This window comes from Aptenodytes patagonicus, chromosome 12, assembly GCF_965638725.1.
Source record: "Aptenodytes patagonicus chromosome 12, bAptPat1.pri.cur, whole genome shotgun sequence".
NCBI lineage: Eukaryota > Metazoa > Chordata > Aves > Sphenisciformes > Spheniscidae > Aptenodytes > Aptenodytes patagonicus.
The window spans coordinates 13,817,965-13,839,683 of record NC_134960.1 but is presented as its reverse complement, the minus strand read 5'-3'; the positions used below and the strand labels follow the sequence as shown (position 1 = coordinate 13,839,683).

Below are 21,719 nucleotides of genomic sequence, written 5' to 3'. Positions count from 1 at the left end.
GACTACCATCAAGTTGGGCAGATGTTTAAGCTATGCATTAGTGACATTACAGTCAAAAAAGAAAAGCCATAATACATGGTTGACATAAGCAAACAGGCAAGCTAAGATGGGTTGAGAAAGGAGTAGGCAACATGTATGTAAAGTTCCTTGTGCCCTTATTTGTCTGCTCAGTGACTGAATGCGGCTCTCAAGTTTTCCTGGTCATTGCCGGCTTGCTGTTGAACTTGTGTGTTATCACTGAAGTGACTTTTGGAAATTGGAAATTGTCTTAAATGGGAACAAATTGTTGCCTAACCTTGATTCAGCCTGGGCTCTTTCTCATTTGTGAAAGGAGAGCTGCCCTAAGTGCTTCCTGGAGGCTGCAATTAGAACAGGCTGAGACTACAAGGGGAAAGGGGTGTCACTGTTCACTGAGGCTTCCTCCCGGCCCTTGTTACAAGGTCTCCTCTGGGAGGAGAAGCAGATGAATGGGAATATGGTGCACAGCCCAGCCTCCTTCTGACATGCATTTTAAAGGTAATCAGGGACCAGGATCAGGAGGAGGCAATTTTGTCACCTGGAACAGTTCGAATACCTTTCACTTGCCTGTGCCCCAGCTGCTTCTGTCACATCTTTCTCAACATGCTTTCTCAGACTGCCATTTTCTCTTTCTGAAGAGTGAAACAACAATGGCAGAAGAAGTGTCAGCGTCTGCATGGCCCACCTTTGGCAAAATGGCCTGGATAACAACAGCTGTTAAGATAGGAGTGGGAATATAAACAGTGTATGTGAATGGAGGACCCAAAACTGCCTGAGAAGACGTCTGTCCCAAATGATCATGTAAGAGAGGAAGACAAGCATCAGCCAGATGCAAAGACGGTACATGTGCTTGTAACCCACACGTCCTCTCGATGTGTGTGTGTAAGACTGTGTGTATGTGTGGGAGGGGGAGATTAGAGCTTTTGGGGATAAGTGGAGGGTGGAGATGTATAGGTATAATTAACATTTTGGAAGTGTCTAGTACTCTGGCTTATCTGTTATATTATTGATATGGATCTCAAATGAATAGTTCACTGGTTGCTGGTCAATTCTGTGTCATGAATAAATCAATAAACCACTTTGATCCAGATTCAGTATACAGTATGTGAAGGGAGCAGTTCTTCTCTGTGACAGAGCCACTATTTCAAACCTGCTTCAGAAAGCTGCCCTCACAGCCTGCAGCCCTCTCACTCTGCTCTTGCCCAGCTCTGGCTGTGAGCTCTAGCAAAGGGAGGTCTGGGGCTGACGTTTGGGTAACAGGTTGATACACTGGACTCAGCAGGGAAGTTGTTAGGCCCATCTGAGATTGCAGTGCTCTAGTTTTGTGTTTTGTCAGATGGGAGGGAGTTAAAGCTCAGCTGCCAAAGGTGCATGTGAGCCTACTCAAGCAGTGTTTCTTTGAAGAGGATGGCTAAGGAGAGAAAAGGATTCCACTGGCAATACTGTACCTTTGTGTAAGGCTTTCAGCACGGTTAATCCAGACTCCTGAAACTACCCTCTTTCAAATTAGAGCATGCCACCCTCTCTGCTGTCTGCCTCCCAGATGTGTGACAATAAACAGGAACCCCATGCACTGGGAACTGCTGGGGTTCATAAGTTTATCTCACTGCTAATTTGGGTTGTTCCTCCTTTTGTTTTATGTTCTTGCCATATTTGGGGGCACCAAATATGCAACATATTGCAGATACTTGTGTTGTTTCATCTGTGTGAAGGACTTCTGAAAGACCATTGACTATAGCAGAAGGGACAGGCACCGTATTTTCATTGCTGGATTACTACATTATAGCTTTGCTCTCTGTGGGCTGTGGGAATACTCCCGTCACTAGAAAGCACATAGGATATAGTTGTGTCTCTTTATGAATTCCTAAAGCATGTCAGGTTGAATTTCAAACCTTTTTTTTTTGCTTTTATAGGCAATGTATTTCTTCTTGTGTGTAACTTTTCAGTCATCTTATTCAGGTTTGGAACAGGGCTAGAAGAACAACTCAGTTTTGTTTTGCCTGACAAAGTGAATTGTTTTCTATTATTTCACAAATAATAAAAAAATCAACAGAAACTTCTTCCTCATTTTCAAAGTATATGTTATGTATGGGCTTTTCTTATGCTTGAGTACAGGTCTAAAAGGAACATCAGTTTATAAAGAAAAAACAATAGGTTATATTTAAAAACTGCAACATAATGTGACAATCTCAGGTTTTTATCTCTGAGCCAGAACTAATTGTTTATTTTTTGGTTGACCTCATTCTCAATTTTTAGAATAAACACAATTCTAAAACAGCAATTAAAAATTAATTTTCACTTAGCTTTACTTCTGATTGATGTGGTAGCTGGGATTTTATTTCATGTAATTATCTCTGTCGTGCTTATCAGGTAGAAATAGATTTAGTTTATTTAACTTTCTCTTTCTGTCTTCATGATATACTCCCCATCAGACAGTTTTGGAAGTTTATTCATTCTGTATTTATTCTTCCTCGGATGATGAACAGGCAGTATGAGAGAGACAGAAAATCGGGCAGGAAAGGAAATGCCTCTGGCATACCATAAAGGTCACTGTAACAATCTCATAATCTCATTTCCTCTTTAAAGTTTACCTGGGAGTCCCAAACTTTTTTTTTTTTTGCTTTAGCTCTGCCACTATGTAAAAAAGGAACTCAAGCCACGTGTTGCAATTCTGTGGTATTGCGGTGAAATGGAGCATCCCTTTCCTTTCAGAGTTTAGAAGTATTTATAAGGGAGCCAGCACTTTGTTTCCTTCAGATCACAAAACCAACCTGCCTGGCAACTTCAGCTAACAGGCCTCACAGGAAAAGGTGAGAATTCCTTTCTTCTCTAACACTGGGGCAACACAAAGTCTGGTACCAGCTGCTTCAGGGGAAACTAATGAAAACTTAAAATTATTTATTTATAAGTATATTTAAATAGTTGTCATGACATTTTTCTCAGGACAGTATTTATATGCTTATGTGCCTGAAGTTAAGCACATAATGTATATACATATATAGCTCATAGAATTGTTATCTAACCAACAGAACAGCTTATGTTATAAGGTAATAATCTTTTGTATCTTACCAATATTCATGTTGCTGGGGTTTGTGCATCGACAAATACGTATTTATGGTCAGACCGTTCTCTGTTTTAAAAAACATGCAACACCATTGACTTGGCCCTGTCTTGAGCTGGGACTGGTCCAGATGACATCCAGAGGTCCTTTCTGACATAAATTATTCTGTGATTCTCAGTGAAGGAATCTGTGCTGATTTACAGCAGCTCATGCTCCAGAGTGCAGGCAACTTATGATGTTGGTACACTCTCCTCATCTATGAAGTGCTCGGGCAACTGCACTGGTTAATGATGCTCAGAAACCGAGTTTATTTGTGATGAATTTTTCAATAAAATTTTGAGATGGGGGGAGAGGGTGTTCTCCCCCCCATCTCAAAAATTGAATAATTTTCCATGAAAATGGTTAACTTCTTTCATCAAAAACCTGAATCGTGAAGCTTCTCCCTAAAACCAGGAGAAACTTTTCTGTTTTCAAGGTTTCAATTTTGATGAAAGGTTGATACGGAAAAGAAGGCATGTTTTACACCCTTCTCCTCCAAGTTTTAGCTGATACTTCAGATACTGGTTTTATGAAGCATAGTGATGAATGCCATGTTGTGATGAAAGAACTGAGCGTCTTTCAGAAAGTTGCAAAATGTATTTTTCTTTCGCAAATTACAGATAATCCTGCGTGCAGTAGAAAATCATCAGGAGCTAAGAATGTTTGCCTTTTAATGAAGCAATATACTGCTGATAGGCTGCCTGATAGTGTCTGGCTTTTCACTGAGGCTCGTGCCTCTTTCTGAGTACAGGTGCAATGTGAGCTGGTTCCTCTCCTAGATACTCTCTCCGGAAAGTATACTTGTAGCTTCTGGTCCCATTAATAGCTATGCTGTGTGGTGTACAAAATCAGATGGCACGCTTTCTTGGCATTGGTCCAGAGACAGCTGACTTGATGAAGATTAAGGACCGCTAATAATAGCAGGAGCTGCCAGTGAGTAACAGAATTGGTGCACACAGAAATACACACATACTCTTCCTCCATAAACCCAAATGAAAATGTTTCATAGCACATGAGAAGAAATCAGGAGGACTACTCCCCTCTCACTGAAAAAGACTGGTTTGGGAGGAAAAAAACCCAAACCACTTAATTTTGTGTTTTTCATGTGCATTCAGACTCCCACTGTAGTCAGAACAGACTTTGAAAGATATATTCACCAATCTCTTTCTAAGTCATACTCCTATTCATTTGGCTTAATCTCCATTTGAAAAAGGTCTGAAAGTGTATCTAAAAAACTGTCATTAAAGTTTTTTATGCACCTAGTGGTTACTACAATATTTGGCAAATATGTTTTGTGTTTCATGAAGAGCTCTAGCTGTATTTTGAATTCAGGACAAATATACATTTATATCTTGTATATACAGCTATATACTTCTCAAGTAAGATACATGTATATGTCTCAAATGAACACAGCAACAATGATATACATATCCAGCCATTTCTGCAAATACAGCTGTGGCACTGAATCCAGTAGGAATTTTGCCTGAAATTACTTGCAAAATTAATTAGACTATGCAACCTCAGGTGGATACTAGAACTAGTACCAGTTAGGCAAGTGTCAGTATTGATGCCAGCTCTACACTGCATTATTGACACTGTTACACTTGTTCTCACAAAGATGGTGAAGACTACAGTCCAGCAAAACTCTTCAGCAGGTCCTTCATTTTAGTCGCAATCCTTTGTTTTAATAGGACTATTGACATGCTTAAACTAAGGAATATACTTATATGCTTTGTATGACTGGAATTTAATGTCCATTGATCCTTTAGTCCAATGTTCATGCAACTAGCCTCACTGGCATCAGCAGGACTTTTCTTGCATGAGGAATATTTAACTGAGGGACCTGGGAATGCTTCTGAGCTCCTGACCATGTAAGACCTATGCACACAACAATTTCCTCTAAGTTCTGTGATTTCTTCTATAAACTGGTTTGCGGTGTGAATAACAAGCGGATCATAATCTTGGCTTGAGCTCCAGTACAAACCTGATTCAATTTTTCCGTAGTCTAAGAGTTCTCAGAATGTGAGAATGTTTCTTCACTGGAACTGACTCTGCCTTCTTATTATCCTGTCCAGCATTGAGCTTGATTTCAGTACACACTTAACAATCCCCAATGAAGTCTAGTAATTTATTTTTTCCCTACAGATGTGTCGCCTACTATTTGCCTTATTTTCATTATTTTCCTTTGCTGCCCTTCTGGAAGCACAGTGGAAACTGAGGGAAAATGGTAAGCAATCTTCACTTACTGAGACCTACAGCTGACTGTAGGACACAAGGGTATTTCAGAATTATACTTGTGTCCACAAGCACAGAATTTGTTAACTATAGTATCTTAGGCCAAGGTTCTTCCTCTTTGTTTGTGAATAACTAGTCAACTAATTGGTATTAATGGAAGAAATATTTAGAAGTCCTAAAATGTTGTACAACAGCCACTCTGAATATTTGCATTAGAAACTGTCTTATTTCCTATTCCCTGTTCTCTTGTTTCAAAAGTTTCAGTCATGCAGTCTGGAAGCAGAAATAGTATCTTGTGACTTAGGTAATAACCCACAAACAAACAAGTGAAGAATTACCAAAAAGAATACTTCACAGTAAAACCTAAAACCTAGAAATAGTTTATCCAACTTTTCTGGTAAATAACTTAAATGTAAATACATTTGTAAAAATAGAGGGTCAGTAATAAACAAAAAAATCTTTTGAATAACTTACCAGAAAATTGGGATAAATTCAGATAATCAGGCTTGCTGTTCTTATTCACCCAGTGTAGCTCCATAATCCAGGCTGTCTTTAATGTGATTATCCAAAAAGAAGGACCCTAATCAACATGAGAAAAGCATTCTCAATCTGATTGTGTTTTATTTGTAAAAAGTAACTCAATTACTTTTCCCCATATCTTGACATTAAAAAATGATTTATCCTGTGGGTTCCCTGGACAATACCACGGTGCTGAAAACTGCAAATATGTTTGTCAGTATTGAGAATAATCTTTGTGTTTGAAGTCTGTAAGATTTACCTTGCCTGTGCTTCAAATATCCATAAGCAGTTTGGTAAGCTTCCAAGCTTCCTGGAGTTGCATGTTTTCTGCCATTTTAGATTCAGTGTTTGACATGTATTTCTTAGTGTTTCTTCTTTGTGGTAAAGTCTTAAAGCTCTCATTCTGGTAGTGAAATGCTCTGGTGAAAAGGTCTTAGAGCTCACTGGAACTCTGATTTCCTGAGCTGAGTGCTTGCTGTGGGGTTGACACACTAAGAAACAAATTTTTGCCACTTCTTGCATGTAGAAGAGTCTCTGAGGACACTGAATGTGGTTGGGGAGCCTGTGACAGCAGTAGTATATCTGAGCAATGACAGTTAAATTTGAGAACTCTTGCCACACAGAAGTGTAGGTGAAGTTCTTCAGCCAACCACAGCAGAGAGACAAGATAAGATAATGTTTCTTTAACAGAATTTTTCAAAGTTATTTTGTTATGTGGTGTGTCTTCTAATTTGGAAAGACCAGCAGGGCACTTCAGAGTTACAAGATGGCATTTAGAAGACCACATCTCCCTGTTGCAGTCCACTTAGCTCTGCTGTAGCTCAGTGATCCCCTGTCTCTTAGTAATTGCTCCATTGGGACCAGGGTGATAGCAGTACAGATTGTTCCCTGCAGAAAATGGAAAACAGCATCATCTACAGGCAAATACAAACCATTTACCCAGAGCTCCCCTCCTTCCCATTGCTCACTCACAGACCTTTGACGCTGAAGAGGGCAAAGCGTCATAGCTTTGCACCATAGCAAAGCACCATAGTATGGAGTGGTTTTACATGCCATTCTGTGAGCAAAGGCCACAGGCCACGTGCAGGAGGAATAAGTGGGCTCGGTATGTCCTGGCATCCTCACCTTTAAAACAAAGGTACATGCCTGCTTCCCACTGTTATAAACCACTGTAAGATTCTCTGGGAACTTAGAAAAAAAATCACTTCTTCCATTAAAATGTCATCCCTATTGATCAGCATGTTCTAGATACACTGTAAATTTCTAAGTTGAACCTCTTCCTGTAGTAAAGATTTCCAGGTTATGGTGAGGCCTCAGGCAAGAAAGCCAGAGGTTTGTTAGCAGTTTTCCTGGAGAGTAGAGCTGAAAAAAAGGGCTCAGTTCAATCTTCATACTGTTAAGTATGAGTAGCTGCTAACATATCTTTCTCTGCAATGTCCAGTGTACGTCATAGAATCAGAGTGGAATGATGAGACACCAGCTAAAAGAGTGGAGCTCACCTGTAACACATCTGATGAAGCACTGCCAGTTTACTGGAAAAAGGGCAGCGAACTGAAAGGAACTGGAAAGACTCTGATTGCCGAAGTGAAAGAGTTTCCAGATGCTGGCAACTACACCTGTCTGACAGCTAATACCCATGAAATCGTCAGCTATGATTTCTTTCTCATAACTAAAATAGACTCCAATGGGCAAATGATAAGGTCAATTCTGAAAAGCTTTAAAGGTACGGTCATAAGATGATGTGATGTATCTTGCTCAGCTTTGTGCCTTAGAGCTTTGTGAGGACCAGAGGGACCTCTTTGGAGCAATGCATGAGAAATATCCACTTTTAAAAGGGTCCTCTTCAAATGCTTTACTGACAATGAAAGGCAAATGATTACTTTTGTGGGTCTGTATATGGTGCAGCTGATGAGCAGCATAGGAGTCGGTTGCCATGGGATTAATTTAGGACTCTCTAGACCTATAGGATGGAGTGATAGTAGGAATGATTAAATACAGGATAACATCAATACCATACCACTGCTTTTTTGGTGGGGGGCAGTTGACTTGCTTTGCCTCCACCTCACAGACCCAGCACTCAGGAGATGGTTTGCAAAACCAGGGCTACATGATTTGACAGAACCAGGACTGACCTAGATTTTAAGTGCTGTCATTTGGGCTTCTCCATTCACAGTTAACCCACTGGGACAAGCCTGTGTTGTTTTGCATTTTCTGCATGAACCTCAGTCATCTATGTCTCATATTGCAGTCCCTCACTGTAGTGCCAGGAACTTAGGAATTTCCAGGACTTTTTCCCTGGCTCCTGGACCCACATATCAGATGCAGTAGGCTGGTCTGCCAGTCAGCTACATCCAGGGTACAATAGAGAGTTGTTGAGAGTCTGCAGTGCTGGGCAACAGAAATGAAACACGCCTATACAGAGGCCTCATTCACTTCGCCCACTGGAAACATTCCCCATCAAGTGCCCTGGTGTGTGAAGACGTGAGATTACCCACTGCGTGCACTCTCATGCGCGGGGTAACAAATAACAGAGGTTTACCAACTGAATAGCTGCAATGTTTCTTTGTGAAAGGAACAATGGATTTGTCTACATAAATCTCTTACTGATAGCTATCTGCGACAGCTTGGGTATGCTCTAGCTCCTGTCAATAGCCACACAGATGTGGTTAATGTGGTGCCATGTAAACCAGCCTTCAGCCACTAACTGTGGTTATATGGCTTTTTAACTACAGGTGAGACTCTGTCTGCCTATGTACCCACCACCTGCCAAAGTAGATGGGAGTCTACTGAATTACTGTTTTCTCTCTGCTTTGACCATTTTGGCAAAAAGAGTAAATAAATCATGTTTTCTTTCTTTTTCCATCTAGAGCCAAACAGGACATTTTTAAAATGTGAGGCAAAGAACTACTCTGGAATTTTCATATGTTCATGGATGATAGAAAATGAGAGTCCTAATGTGAAGTTCACAATCAGAAGTCTAAAAGGGTAAAAGCTTGTACTTTCCTTAACAACCTCATAGTAAGGTCGGAACAGCCCTTTGTGTTACTCTGTGTAGGAGATCCTGCATTTTTGGCTATTGAGGACATGTAGAAGGCGAGGAATCCCACTTCCAGAGTCTGAACATCTGCAAAATGTTTTGAGCCATCACTGGGGCTAACTTGACTAATAAGGGCATGGAAGTTGCTCAGAAATTAATAAAGACTTGAAAATGGAACAACCCCCACTGGACTGTTACAGCTGCTACAGTACAACCACAGAATAACTTAAGCAATAGCAAAAAACAGTTCATGCAGGGGAGAGAGAGGAAGTTGAGCCAAAAGCAGAAACAATCATAGCACTGAGTCCCTTTGCAGCAGATCCAGTGGAATTAAGGGAGTGGGAGGCTGCACCCACTGCAAAAGCCACATGTCCACTGACAAGTCTCTGTTGAGGAACACTGCAGAAACCTGCAAGGGAAATATGTGAGGGGAACCTTGTGGGGATTTCCTACCTCCCTCTACTCTTCGGGGTTTCTCCAAAACATGGAGTGCTTGAGCAAAGGTCACTTCAGTTTGTTAAAGAAGAAACAACTGCAAAGTGTTTTATTTTGCTGAATGCAAAAATAGAACCAGATTCAGGTAGTACTTTATAGATGGCTTTTGTTATTTATCTCCCAATGGATACATTTTAACCTTCCCTTATTTCTTCCAGCAAGGTTTTGGAAAGGGCTACGGAACAAAGTAAGATACTAGAGCTTGTCATGGGACAGTGGTAATAAGAAATGCGATATCTTGTTTTAGATTTAAACACTAATTCCTTCTGCTAAGGTAGGGGGGCTTTTGTGATTTTACATTAATATGTAATACAGCACTGAAAATGTAAGAACTCCCACTGAACTGTCTCTGCAGCTGTTGAAGCACAGCCGTAAAATGATACAGGCAACAGCAAAACATTACCTTACCAGCTACATGTTATCATTGTGGCAACAAATTCTCAGAACAAACCAGCACTTCAGTACTTTTCTCTGTTCTGTATTCAGCTCTCAAGCAGACGTAACCTGCAGCAGCCCTGTAGCTCACACTGATAAATCAGTGACTGAATACACAGCCCAGTGCCAGAAAGAAAACTACTGTCCATTTGCTGAAGAGCACCAGCCAATTGAGATGTTCCTGGAGGTCATTGACGAGGTGGAATATGAGAACTACACTAGCAGCTTCTTCATCAGAGATATCAGTGAGTAGACCAGGAATCATGATTAATTCTTAGCTTTATTCTTGCTGCTGATAGTGGAACTAACAACAGTAGCTGATCAAACCAAGCTTGGGAATCCCTGCCCTATTCTACTGTAAATCTGTATCAAGCTCCCAGTTACAGGAACAGGGGAAAACAAGTCTTAGCAGCAGTCCAGAAGAGGATGAGGAAGTGAAGAAGCAACATCTTCCTAGCTTGTGACCTCCAACCCTCTCACCCCCACATCTCCCAGAAGTTTCTGTAGTCTTCTCTATTAGATGGACATGTTTTGGAAGGGGTATGTGGGAGAAGTCAGAAAATAACCAATAACCCAGCAAGCTCTTCCCTGAGAACTGCAGATTTACTCAGATAATGGTTAACGCTATGTACGCTTCCCTCCTGATCCATTCTTACAGAATGGGCATCCAGGGCAGGTTAATAGAAACTGACAGGAAATAAAAGGACCAGTTGTGACCGTGATGCCACAGGGCACAGGGAAATGAAGCAGCATCCTAAAGAAACAGATGTTTTGCTAAATGCCCTAATGGTCAGCAGGGGTTGAAGATATTCCTCTGTGTCCAACAGAACCCTCTGCAACCCTTCAGGCAAAAAAAAGAAGGATCTTACCCAGAGAGACTCTGGGAGTGTGCTTAAATTTCCGTAAGAAGCGTACAAGGCATTTCTTACACATCATGCCTACTCCTCTCTTAATCTCATGGAGGCTCCCAAACCTGATTCCTATAAAACTATCAATAGTAGTACACCAACATCTGACATTATGCTGCTAATGTGAATTAATTCCTTCTATATTTTTTCTTGCAGTAAAACCTGACCCACCCCAATGTCAGTATGTGGCCACAAATGGAACAGTGACCTGGACATATCCCAGAACATGGAGCACACCAAAGTCCTACTTCCCTTTGACTTTCAGGGTCAAAGTTGAAAGTACAAAGAAACGCAAAAACCAGGTAGAGATACAACATTTGAAACACTATTTTCTTGCTTGAACAGACAGTACAAATAATATAAGCTTAGTATGCAAGAATCATGGACTAGAATAAAAAAAAAAAAAAAGGGTGCTGAGACCCAAATGTGGCAAGGTTCTGTCTTGGCAGAAAAAGACCTCCTTCCCAGTTCTATGAGCAGTAAGATCCAAACAACACACTCTGGGGTGGATGCAACCCTGATGTAACTGGGGAGATAAAATCGTGCCCAGCATTGCATAGCTGTGCTAGCGTGAGAAAAGCATTTACTAATTCATTAGTAGGCTGTGTGGGTCCTAATGTGGGAAAATCCCGATTTCCAAATCAAGAAGTCTAGGATCTGTTGCACTGATTTCCTTGTATGTTGTTTGTACCTAGCTAGCTCAGACTTTCTTTACAGGTGAATGGCAAATAAGGAATCAATGCTACCAATCATTTGGTAGCATTTTTGTGGAGACTGGCGAAGACTATAGTCTTTGCCACACACTTTCCAGTTATTAGTTAATTGTTAACTAAACATTGCTACTCTGTATTAGCTTTAAATCACAAAATGGTTTTCCTTCCTTTGCTAATGCTCATGGATACACTACAGGGTACACAACAGCAGTATGGCAATTTGCCTAGGTTGGCAAAGAAATCAACAGCAAAACTGGAAAGAAATACACAAACCGGTTGACCACAGTGCAGGTCCTTAACTGCAGTGCTGCTCTTCCTTGGTCCAGCAATCAGAAAAGTAAACATATGTAATGATCGTTCCAGTTTGTCAACTGATTAAACCAAAGACACTAGAGGACGTCTTTTTCTATGTGAAAAAAATAAGCAAGCCTGTACCAGCAGATGGGGCCATTCCCCCAGCGCTGACTCCTTGATTTTAGTAGGGTTGTCTTGTACAAACCCTTAGGTAGAGAAACTGGCGAGTCTACGGAGTGCTTCTTGTATCAGCCACGAGTCCTCAGTGGAAATTTCAACGATACTGAACACCAGCAACTTCTGCCTTTTAGGGTTCCCACTCTGGGAGAAGAAGGAAAAAGAGAAAAACCCAGATAAACAAATAAACCCTTTGTTTTCATGACTGTTTCAGTTTGGGGTTTGGATCACTTTACAACACTAACTTCAGTGGAAAGTGGGCTTTTTACTTTGTTTCTGCTGAGGCTCAAGTTCTCACAAGTCCTCATGACTTTGGTATCTGTGGGTGAAGATATCTGGGTTGAAGAACCCAGACTACCAGTGGGTTTTTTGAGTTACATGTGCTTGTTGCAATCTGTCTGGCACTTATTGTATGTTCTGCTTGACCTTTACAATCCGCTGATGGAGCTGTGCCCTGTTCATAGGTCTATGATGCTGAAGAGCAGTCTATTCAGATTCCAATGACTGGGCCGAAAGACAAGATCTCTGTGCAGGCCAGGGATCGCTATCACAACTCATCCTGGAGTGAGTGGTCTTCACTTTGCAGGTAAGACTTAAAGAACCTTCTACTGGAGGAGCAGGGATGATTCCTTACCTAGGAGAGTAAGGAGTCTATGAACTTCTGCTTCTTAAATATTCATTTATTCCACATTTCCTCATAACCCTTTTTGTCTCCTGAACATTTTTTCATGAACTATCTGTAAGAGAATAAACATGTAAATGTATTGGGCTGTCTAAACGATGATTCTCTTAAAAAAATAATTGAGGAAACAATTAGAATCCATTTAAATCAGAGAGGAAACAATGGATGTAGGTTCATGGACATGGGTACTGTTCTACCTAACTAGGCAATTATAAAATATTCTTTAAGAAATATATGAGCATTTGGCCGTTGCTAGTGTAACCCATGCTGATTTTTATCCTTTGTGTTCATTGATAGCTTATGAATCAATGTTGAGCATCCAAATACAGCAGACAATCCATATACAGCCAAGTTTTACCAGTAAAATGAGAAAGGGAGTGAGAGAGGGAGAGATGAGATATTTGCTATTAGGAAGAAAAGCTATTAGCAGCTTCTGCTAGTCCTAGGAATGGCTGTTTTCTTACTCTGTGAATTGATTAGCGTTCTCTGACAGCTCTAAATTACTCCCAGCCCAGCTTTCCAGGTCAGAACATATTTTTAAGTATGGAAATAGCCTCCTTCAGATCAACACCAAAAAGAATTATGCAGATTTTTTTTATCTTCTTCCTCTCTTCTGTTTTGTAATTTTGGGGTGTTTTTTTTTCAATTAGATGTAGATGCAAATCTCTCTGACCTCCAAGTTTCCTGACTCACACAGTTGAAAAGTTGTAAACCTGTAGCCCTATTGAAACACTTGAAATGAGATCACACTGTTCTGTGGATCCAGTCTTCATTGGTACAGGGGTATTTATAGATACCTGGGAACTGAAGGAAATTTTCAAAAGGGCCGTAGCTGGACAGGTGCCTAACTCCCATCAGTTGAAGCTGAATCCCTAATCCCCATCAGACACAGGAACTTCTGAGCCTTGCATTATGTGGTCCTGAGCCCTTTAGAGAAATTGAGTGGTGGCATTTCACTAGATGGCTCAGACCAGCGAAGCTCTATTAAGAAATGGACTAAAAATCTAGGTCTGAGGAAAATAAAGATAATTAAGAAATGGACTAAAAATCTAGGTCTGAGGAAAATAAAGATAATTCTTATGTAAATTTCCTTTCTCTTATTTTACAGATAACCAGTAAGAGATTCTAGGAGAATGGCACAATGCTCCTAAAGAAAGCAAAGAATGAATTAGCACAAGAACATAAGCATAATTAGAAGAAAAATTTGCATTTGAGATTATTAAGAAGCCATAGCGTATCTTTTTTGTAATAGATAATACGATCCTGATTTTGGCAGCTCTTTTAAATTCCCCAGATTTGAGTAACACCTTTAGCATACATCATGTTATGTTAACATGTGTAGTATTTTGATACATTGCTGTCAGCTATTATTGTAGGTTCTGCATATTATTGTATCACATTTATTTATTTATTTTTATTATTATTGTTATTATTTTTATTTATTTACTTGACATGACTTGCAATGCCAGATGATGGCAGTTGCTATTCAAACTGTTTCATGTGTTTATTTATTTGGAAAGTAACTTACTGAAAGAACTGTTTTAGTATTCCATTATTTAATTAACTATTTGATTATTTAATTATTTATTTTTATTTATTTTGTTGAAGTGTATCACCATAGAAAGCCTTGGCTGCATGAGGCAGCTATGTATCATGTATCAGGGCCATCCTCATCTTCCAATCTGATGGCAGATGTTTTAGTAAAAGAAGGAATTGCAAGTTCAGAGTCCTAGAAATATTAGCTGCTGCATTTTGTCAGCTGTCTGTGCTTACATCATGTTGATGCCCAGCTGGTGAACACTGCAAACGGTTGTTGCATGAGAGATCAACCACTCTCAAAGCCCTACACTTGCAGCTGAACCCAAGCTGCAGTGGAAGCAATGGGAGTGCTGGCATGGAGGCAGCTTTGAGGTGCTGTGGTTGAAAGAGTCCTGTTGCCACCTCTCATGAACATGAAAGGAAATGGGAGCCAATAGCTGAATATAACACCTCCTAAACAAAACTCCTTTTCTTTCATGCTTGTGATCATTAGAAGCCCTTTATTCAGTGACCCACGTGTACCCAGTGCATCTCTTGCAGTGGACTTTTCTGACAATAAAATTAATTCAGAGCTGCTATGCCACAGGGCACAAGTAGTCAGGAATCTGCAACTGAAACCAAGGCAGCTTAAATTGTTTAGAAGTTTAACTGCAGTGTATCTGATATTTCAGAGAGCAATTGGTAACTGGTTTTATATGTGGATGTTAAGCATCTAATTCAAGTTAGAGTTTTAGAATACAGCTTTTTATAGTTCACTTTGAAAGTATTTCCCTAGTACTGCAACATGTGCTAGGTGTTTTCACAGAACCTTAGGAAAAAAACCTCAAGTCCTAGTTCTGAACTGCTTACAGTGTAAGTCCCCAGGTCTGGAAAGAAGCAGAAGCATGTGTTGAAGTCTGTACATTTTTGTCAAACCACGTAAGTCCTGACTTTCAGGAGGGAAAAATGCATTAAAATATCTTTAAGGAGTTAGGCCTTAATCCCTGGTACAGAATCACTGAAATTAAAAAAAGACTTCCATTGTGACCATGCTTCCTTTTTTTCCAGTCTTAGAAATGGGTGGTAATTTAAGATATTTAAACATTGAAATGTGGGAAGTATCTGATATTTCAGAGAACTGTTGATAATCTAGCTACAAGTGCTGTTAGTATTTATTAAGTGTACACATCTTATTTCTGCTATAAATGCAATTTACTGTGCTTGTTTTACAAAGGAGCTAATAATAAATACATCTGAAAACAAGAAAACTTGGTTTACTTGTGATCTTTTAAGAAGAATGGTTAATATCTTCACTTTCCTACCAGAATATTATACACTACTTCTGAGGCAGTGTTGGTAAGGAGAAGTAATATTACTGATTAATGCTACCAAATTCATGGCCTGTAAAACTGTACAGGACAACACAGAAAAGTGACGTCTGTTAGTCAGCAGTCTCTTCTAAACCCTCTTCTGCAGGCTAAGAAGTGATTGTTTCTTTTGCAGTCTAAGAGTACATTCAAGTTCACTGGCCTTTGTGGTCAGGAGGTTTGCAATTGAAACCAGGCTGACATATATCTTGAGGTCTTTGAGGTTTCTCTCTAATACTGTTGGTACAGTGTTCAGTAGGACCTTCCTGTTCTTCAGATATCTGGGTTGAAACCCTGACACCATTGAAACCAATAATTGAAACCTCTCATTAACTTTGATTCAGCCTAGTTCTCACTCTCAGAAATACTCAGGCTAAATTTGCAAGTATCCTGCAAAGACTGTATTGATCTATTACCTTTAGCGGAACATGCCTTTCTGTGCCATGATCCCATAAGGTGAGTTAAACCTCCCTACAGGAAGCTTTTCTGGCATAGATCATGAGGTAATGAGGAGCCGGTAGTGAGGAAATTTGTTGTCTAAGATTCTTCAGGAAAATAACAAAGCACAGCTTGAAACTACCCCTTTTTCTGCAGAAATCAAGTTAATTGTAAGGTGGCTGTTCTCTATAAGACATAAAGTTGGCTTCAGTCCTTGATTATCCATTTCCTGGGCCTTATATGGATCCAAGTGCCTCTGAATATCTGCTCTAGAAATTGTCAGACAGTCTCCCATTTCTGAGGAACTCTCTAGATTGTATAAAAAGGTGTTAATATCACAGCACAAATATTCAGTGGGGTGGCTCCATACACTGGAGATCATTTCCTAACATACTCCATCCAGTCAAGAAAATAATAGTTGATGTGTCAGTTAATCCTTGTACTTCTCTTTCTTAATTCCTCTCCTTGTTGTGCCTCAAATAATCTGGAAACCTTCTTATTAATGTCACAATGCATAGACTCAATCAGGCTGCACAATGTACAAAACTGCCCCCCAAAAAAACCTTTAGATTGCAAAATCAAAGCTTCTAAAATAAAATAATGATAGAACTAAGTTTATTCCTGAGGCCCTTATGGTATGAAAGTCGTCAATCATATAGACACATAATAGGTCTTCTACTGGACCTCTGTCTTACTCGGTGACCCACCATTCTCTGGGAAGGGGCAGCTCCTCCAGCTTTCTATTCATACTCATCATTCAACACCTGGCTTTAGGTTTTGCCTACCACACCTCCCTAAATGTGCACTGAACAGAGACTGACTAATTCCCTCCAGGGCTTTTTGTGGGTGCTCCTCATCTTTTAAAGAATGCTTTACAAATAGTTGGTGTACTTAATGAGGCACTAATAGGTTGCAGTAGGAGCTTGCTATCCTCTAAGTGTTTCAGCCATTACAGCTGGGTAAGCAGGCACTTGCTAACAGAAAAAGGAAAAAAAAAAAAAAAAAGCTTACATCTAATCAGGAATTCTGTGAGAGAACACATATTAGATTTCAGGTCCAAATGCTTCATATCCACCCCTCCTTCCATGTTGACCTTCATCCTTTCCCAATTCTTCATAAGTTGTAGCTTCTCTTTTATAAAAGTTATAATATTTTTAATAGGGGCAAAACCAATGTATGTCCTCTAACCTTGTTCTGAGACATGAAAAAACCTTAAAAGAAACCTTTCCTCAAATACTTCAGTTTCACTGACTTCAGTGTGACAGAACTTCAAAGTGCTAAATGCCTGGAAATTACACAGAATCGTAGACTAGTTTGGGTTGGAAGGGACCTCTAAAGGTCATCTAGTCCAACCCCCCTGCAACAAGCAGGGACATCTTCAACTAGATCAGGTTGCTCAAAGCCCCATCCAACCTGACCTTGAATGTTGCCAGGAATGGGGCATCCACCACCTCTCTGGGCAACCTGTTCCAGTGCTTCACCACCCTCAGCGTAAAAAATTTCTTCCTTAGATCTAGTCTAAATCTACCCCCCTTTAGTTTAAAGCCATTCCCCCCTGTCCTGTTGCAACAGACCCTGCTAAAAAGTTTGCTGCCATCTTTTTTATAAGCCCCCTTTGAGTACTGAGAGGCTGCAATAAGGTCTCCCCGAAGCCTTCTCTTCTCTAGGCTGAACAACCCCAATGCTCTCAGCCTTTCTTCATAGGAGAGGTGTTCCACCCCCCTGATCATTTTCGTGGCCCTCTTCTGGACCCACTCCAACAGGTCCATGTCTTTCTTATGCTGAGGGCTCCAGAGCTGGATGCAGTACTCCAGGTGGGGTCTCACCAGAGCAGAGTAGAGGGAGAGAACCACCTCCCTCGACCTGCTGGCCACGCTTCTTTTGAGGCAGCCCAGGATATGGTTGGCCTTCTGGGCTGTGAGCGCACCTTGCTGGCTCATGTCCAGCTTTTCATCCACCAGTAGCCCCAAGTCCTTCTCAGCAGGGCTGCTCTCAATCCCTTCATCCCCAGCCTGTATTGATACCGGGGCTTGCCCCAACCCAGGTGCAGGACCTTGAACTTGGCCTTGTTGAACCTCAGGAGGTTCACACAAGCCCACTTCTCGAGCTTGTCCAGGTCCCTCTGGATGGCATCCCGTCCCTCTGGCGTGTCGACCGTACCACTCAGCTTGATGTCATCTGCAAACTTGCTGAGGGTGCACTCGATCCCACTGTCTATGTCATGTATTGATGAAGATATTAAACAGTACCGGTCCCAATACAGACCCCTGCGGGACGCCACTCGTCACCAACCTCCATCTGGACATTGAGCCGTTGACCACTACCCTCTGGATGCGACCATCTAACCAATTCCTCACCCACCAGACAGTTCACCCATCAAATCCATACCTCTCCAGTTTAGAGAGAAGGATGTTGTGCGGGACAGTGTCAAAGACCTTACAGAGGTCCAGATAGACGACATCTGTAGCCCTTCCCATGTCCACTGATGTAGTCACTCCATCATAGAAGGCCACTAGGTTAGTCAGGCAGGACTTGCCCTTGGTGAAGCCATGTTGGCTGTCTCGAATCACCTCCCTGTCCTCCATGTGCCTTAGCATAGCTTCCAGGAGGATCTGTTCCATGATCTTCCCAGGCACAGAGGTGAGACTGACTGGCCTGTAGTTCCCCGGGTCTTCCTTTTTTCCCTTTTTAAAAATGGGGGTAATGTTTCCCCTTTTCCAGTCAGTGGGAACTTCACTGGGCTGCCACAACTTCTCAAATACGATCGATAGTGGCTTAGCAACTTCTTAAAATACAAAATAGAAGGCAATTTAAAATAAGTCCTATTCAGTGCTCACTGTCTAATTCATTCAGTGCTAAGTGTTAAGCTGTTAATGCCTGTTTTGCATATATCTGTGAAGAATCAAGTCATTCAGAAACATCAATGATATGACACGAAGTAACTCAAAGTATTCACAAGCTAGTTGCACAATAGTAAGTATCACAGCCCTGTAATTTATCTTAAAGAGATGAGAAGATACAAAGAAAAAGAATAAAGATCAGCTCCAGCCTTTGCAGAGAGTCATGATGTTGGGTTGTTGGTTTTTTTACTTTCTAAAATAACATATGAAACCTTCAGCTGGGATCTGTCCCAGCCTGATACCTGCAATTTTAAAGAAAGGCTCCTTTGATCTTTCTTAAGGTGTGGAAAATGGGAAACTCACCTTCCTTCAGGCAAATACCCAAATGTTTTGGCACAGTTTGATGCCTTAAGAAATGCATCACTTGGTTCTCAAATCTTCCATTGAGCAAGACTTTAAAGTCTGATATGTTAATTGCACATGGGTGGACAGCCCTAACCACCCACACACAATCAAATTGAAGGAGCCTGTGTACTGGGTTGAGTATAAACATGCACCAGAATCACTAAGAGATCTGAATTCCCCCTCGTGACCATATCAATATCTATCTTGGCTTGTACATTCTTTCCAGTTATACCTGGTGTGTGAGAACATGTTTTTTAGCTATTCCATGTGCCTTTTTTTCAGCACTGTTGATGTCCTCAATGTGAGGCACTCCATCATATGAACGGGAACAAGCTACTGTGCATCAATGCTTTCTGGAATGCAGCCAGGTAACATCCTCCCATGCAGAATAAAGCAGGCACTTAACTAATGACGTGCTGCAGCAGCGTATTTGGCATCACATTTATGCTCCATTCAGGGCTCCAAAAATAAAAGCAATATATCAATAATTGTGACAAATGTTCTCACTCTCCAAAAAAAATGCACTAATATTTTATCAGATATAGCAGACCCATTGAAGTGAATAAACATTTGTTCACCAAGTAATTACTTTTTCTTCTTCAAAATAACCACTTGGAGAGGTAAGAAGTTGGGAAAAGACAAGATACAATGACAAAAATTGAAAACTATCAGAGGCCCACAATTAACATACATGTATTCAAACAGTACCTCCCAGCTCAATGGAAACCAGTACGAATTTGCTGAAGAGACCAAAATTTCACTCACAATTTTTCAATCCAAACAGAGTCATGAATTTCAGAATTAGTTTTAGGTATGGTAAAGAGGCCTACTTATCCAACTCTGGGAAGCAGCTATTACTAAGCAGATCTGAACACTTGTTTTCCAACAAACAACATTTTTTTTTCAAGTAGCTAAAATCAGTCCAACTACTCTTTTGTCCGTGTCTGCTTTGTCAAATCTAGAAACGTTAACTCATAAGGACAAATATAATATGCCACAAAGTCCCTAAGCAGCTGACAGTCAGCAACACTTAACATTCACCTATAAGAATCACAGAATCAGTTCAGGTTGGAATGGACCATGGGGGTCGCCTGGTTCCCCACATCCCCACCCACCACCAGACCATGGCCAGTTTAGAACACATTCATTTTTTATTATCTCCAAGGATGGAGTTTCTATAATCTCTCTGGGCAACCTGTTCCAATGCTTGACTACTCTCATTGTGAAAATTGTTTTCCTCATATCTAATTGGAATTTCTCTTGCTGCAATTTGCACTATTCTCTCTCTTCCTTTCACTGTGCACCTCCAAGAAGAGTCTGGCTCTTGTCTTCTCTGTACACCTCTGTAAAGTAGCTGAAGACAACAATGAGACTTTGCCTTCTTTCCTTAAACTGAACAAATCACTTCTCTCAACCTTTCCTAGTATGACATGTGCTTCATCCCTCTAAACATCTTGGTGGTCCTTCACTGGATTTGCTCCAGAATTTCAGTGTCTTTCTTGTGCTGCGGAGCCCAGAACTGTACACAGAGCTCCAGATGCAGCCTCATAAGGGCTGAACAGGGGGAAATTATTTTTTTGACTTGATAATTACATTCTTACTAATACAGCCCAGTATGCAGAGTTGGACTTGTTCACTGTAGGGCCAAACCATTGACTCATGTTCAACTTGTCCACCAAGAGAAGAACCGCTCTGTTCTCCTCTCAATCTGCCACTGAATGTTCTCAAAGACAGCACTCTGACCTAGATGAACCTATCTGAGGATGACAGGTCTCAGGCTGTCAGACCAGCTCCGTATGAAGACTACCAGGGCAAACAACAAGCCTCTGCAAGTTTGGACAGAAAGACACCTCAGATGAAGCATTTTTTCAGCCAGTGACTATTTTCTCCAGCTGGCTAATGTGAATTCCACCCATTCTTAAAGCTAGGCATATAGATACTGGGGTACTTCAGTATCCTTTTAAACTGGAGTTGCAATAAATGCTTTGTGGCATTACTTTTTACCGAATTTCATTTTGAGATTTTGCATATGAGTATTACCTCACTGCAGAAAGTGAAACAGACTATTGCTTTCTGTGTATGGCATTTTTCTTCTCAAAGCTTCAAGACAGCTTTGATATTTCAAAATGCAAAAATCTCCAGAACTTTGGCTGACCCCCTGCTGTGCCCTGCTTGTCGTGAGCTGCTATTTGCACACCCTACAATATGTCACAGCTTCTCATCAGAACTGTATCCCTCCTATCTGAGTGGTCTGGGCAAGCTCTACAAAGCTTAAGGTCCACTGCTCAGAAAATTAATCTTAATTTGATTCAAAAGCCCTAATCAAAACACCTAAACATTACCAGAAAGAAAACACTCACACCATGGCTATCCTGCTGTGGGGCATAGAATAAGCATCAGGAATCCTTTCAATAGCAAAGTAATTTTCAAATGCTAAGAAAAATCTAATCGAAAATCTGCCTCCCTCATTAGCCCCCTCCAACCTCCAAAAGTCCTCTCTCCCTTTCTACACTAGTCCTCAGAAAATCTTCCTACATC

The 21,719-nt window shown here is 40.8% G+C and overlaps 1 protein-coding gene across 2 annotated transcripts; it reads left to right on the top strand.

The window, feature by feature from the left end:
• The first annotated feature begins 793 nt into the window (after positions 1-793).
• IL12B (interleukin 12B) lies at positions 794-12,521 on the top strand. Of its 2 annotated transcripts, none has more exons than XM_076349943.1 (8): positions 794-858; positions 2,645-2,828; positions 5,264-5,345; positions 7,314-7,595; positions 8,740-8,857; positions 9,891-10,084; positions 10,904-11,049; positions 12,396-12,521. In XM_076349943.1, the coding sequence occupies exons 3-8, from the start codon at positions 5,264-5,266 to the stop codon at positions 12,519-12,521; spliced, it is 948 nt and encodes a 315-aa protein (XP_076206058.1). In that variant the 5' UTR covers positions 794-858; positions 2,645-2,828. The 2 variants fall into 2 exon arrangements, with proteins under 2 accessions (XP_076206058.1, XP_076206059.1); XM_076349944.1 differs by having other exon boundaries at positions 797-819.
• Positions 12,522-21,719: the final 9,198 nt, after the last annotated feature.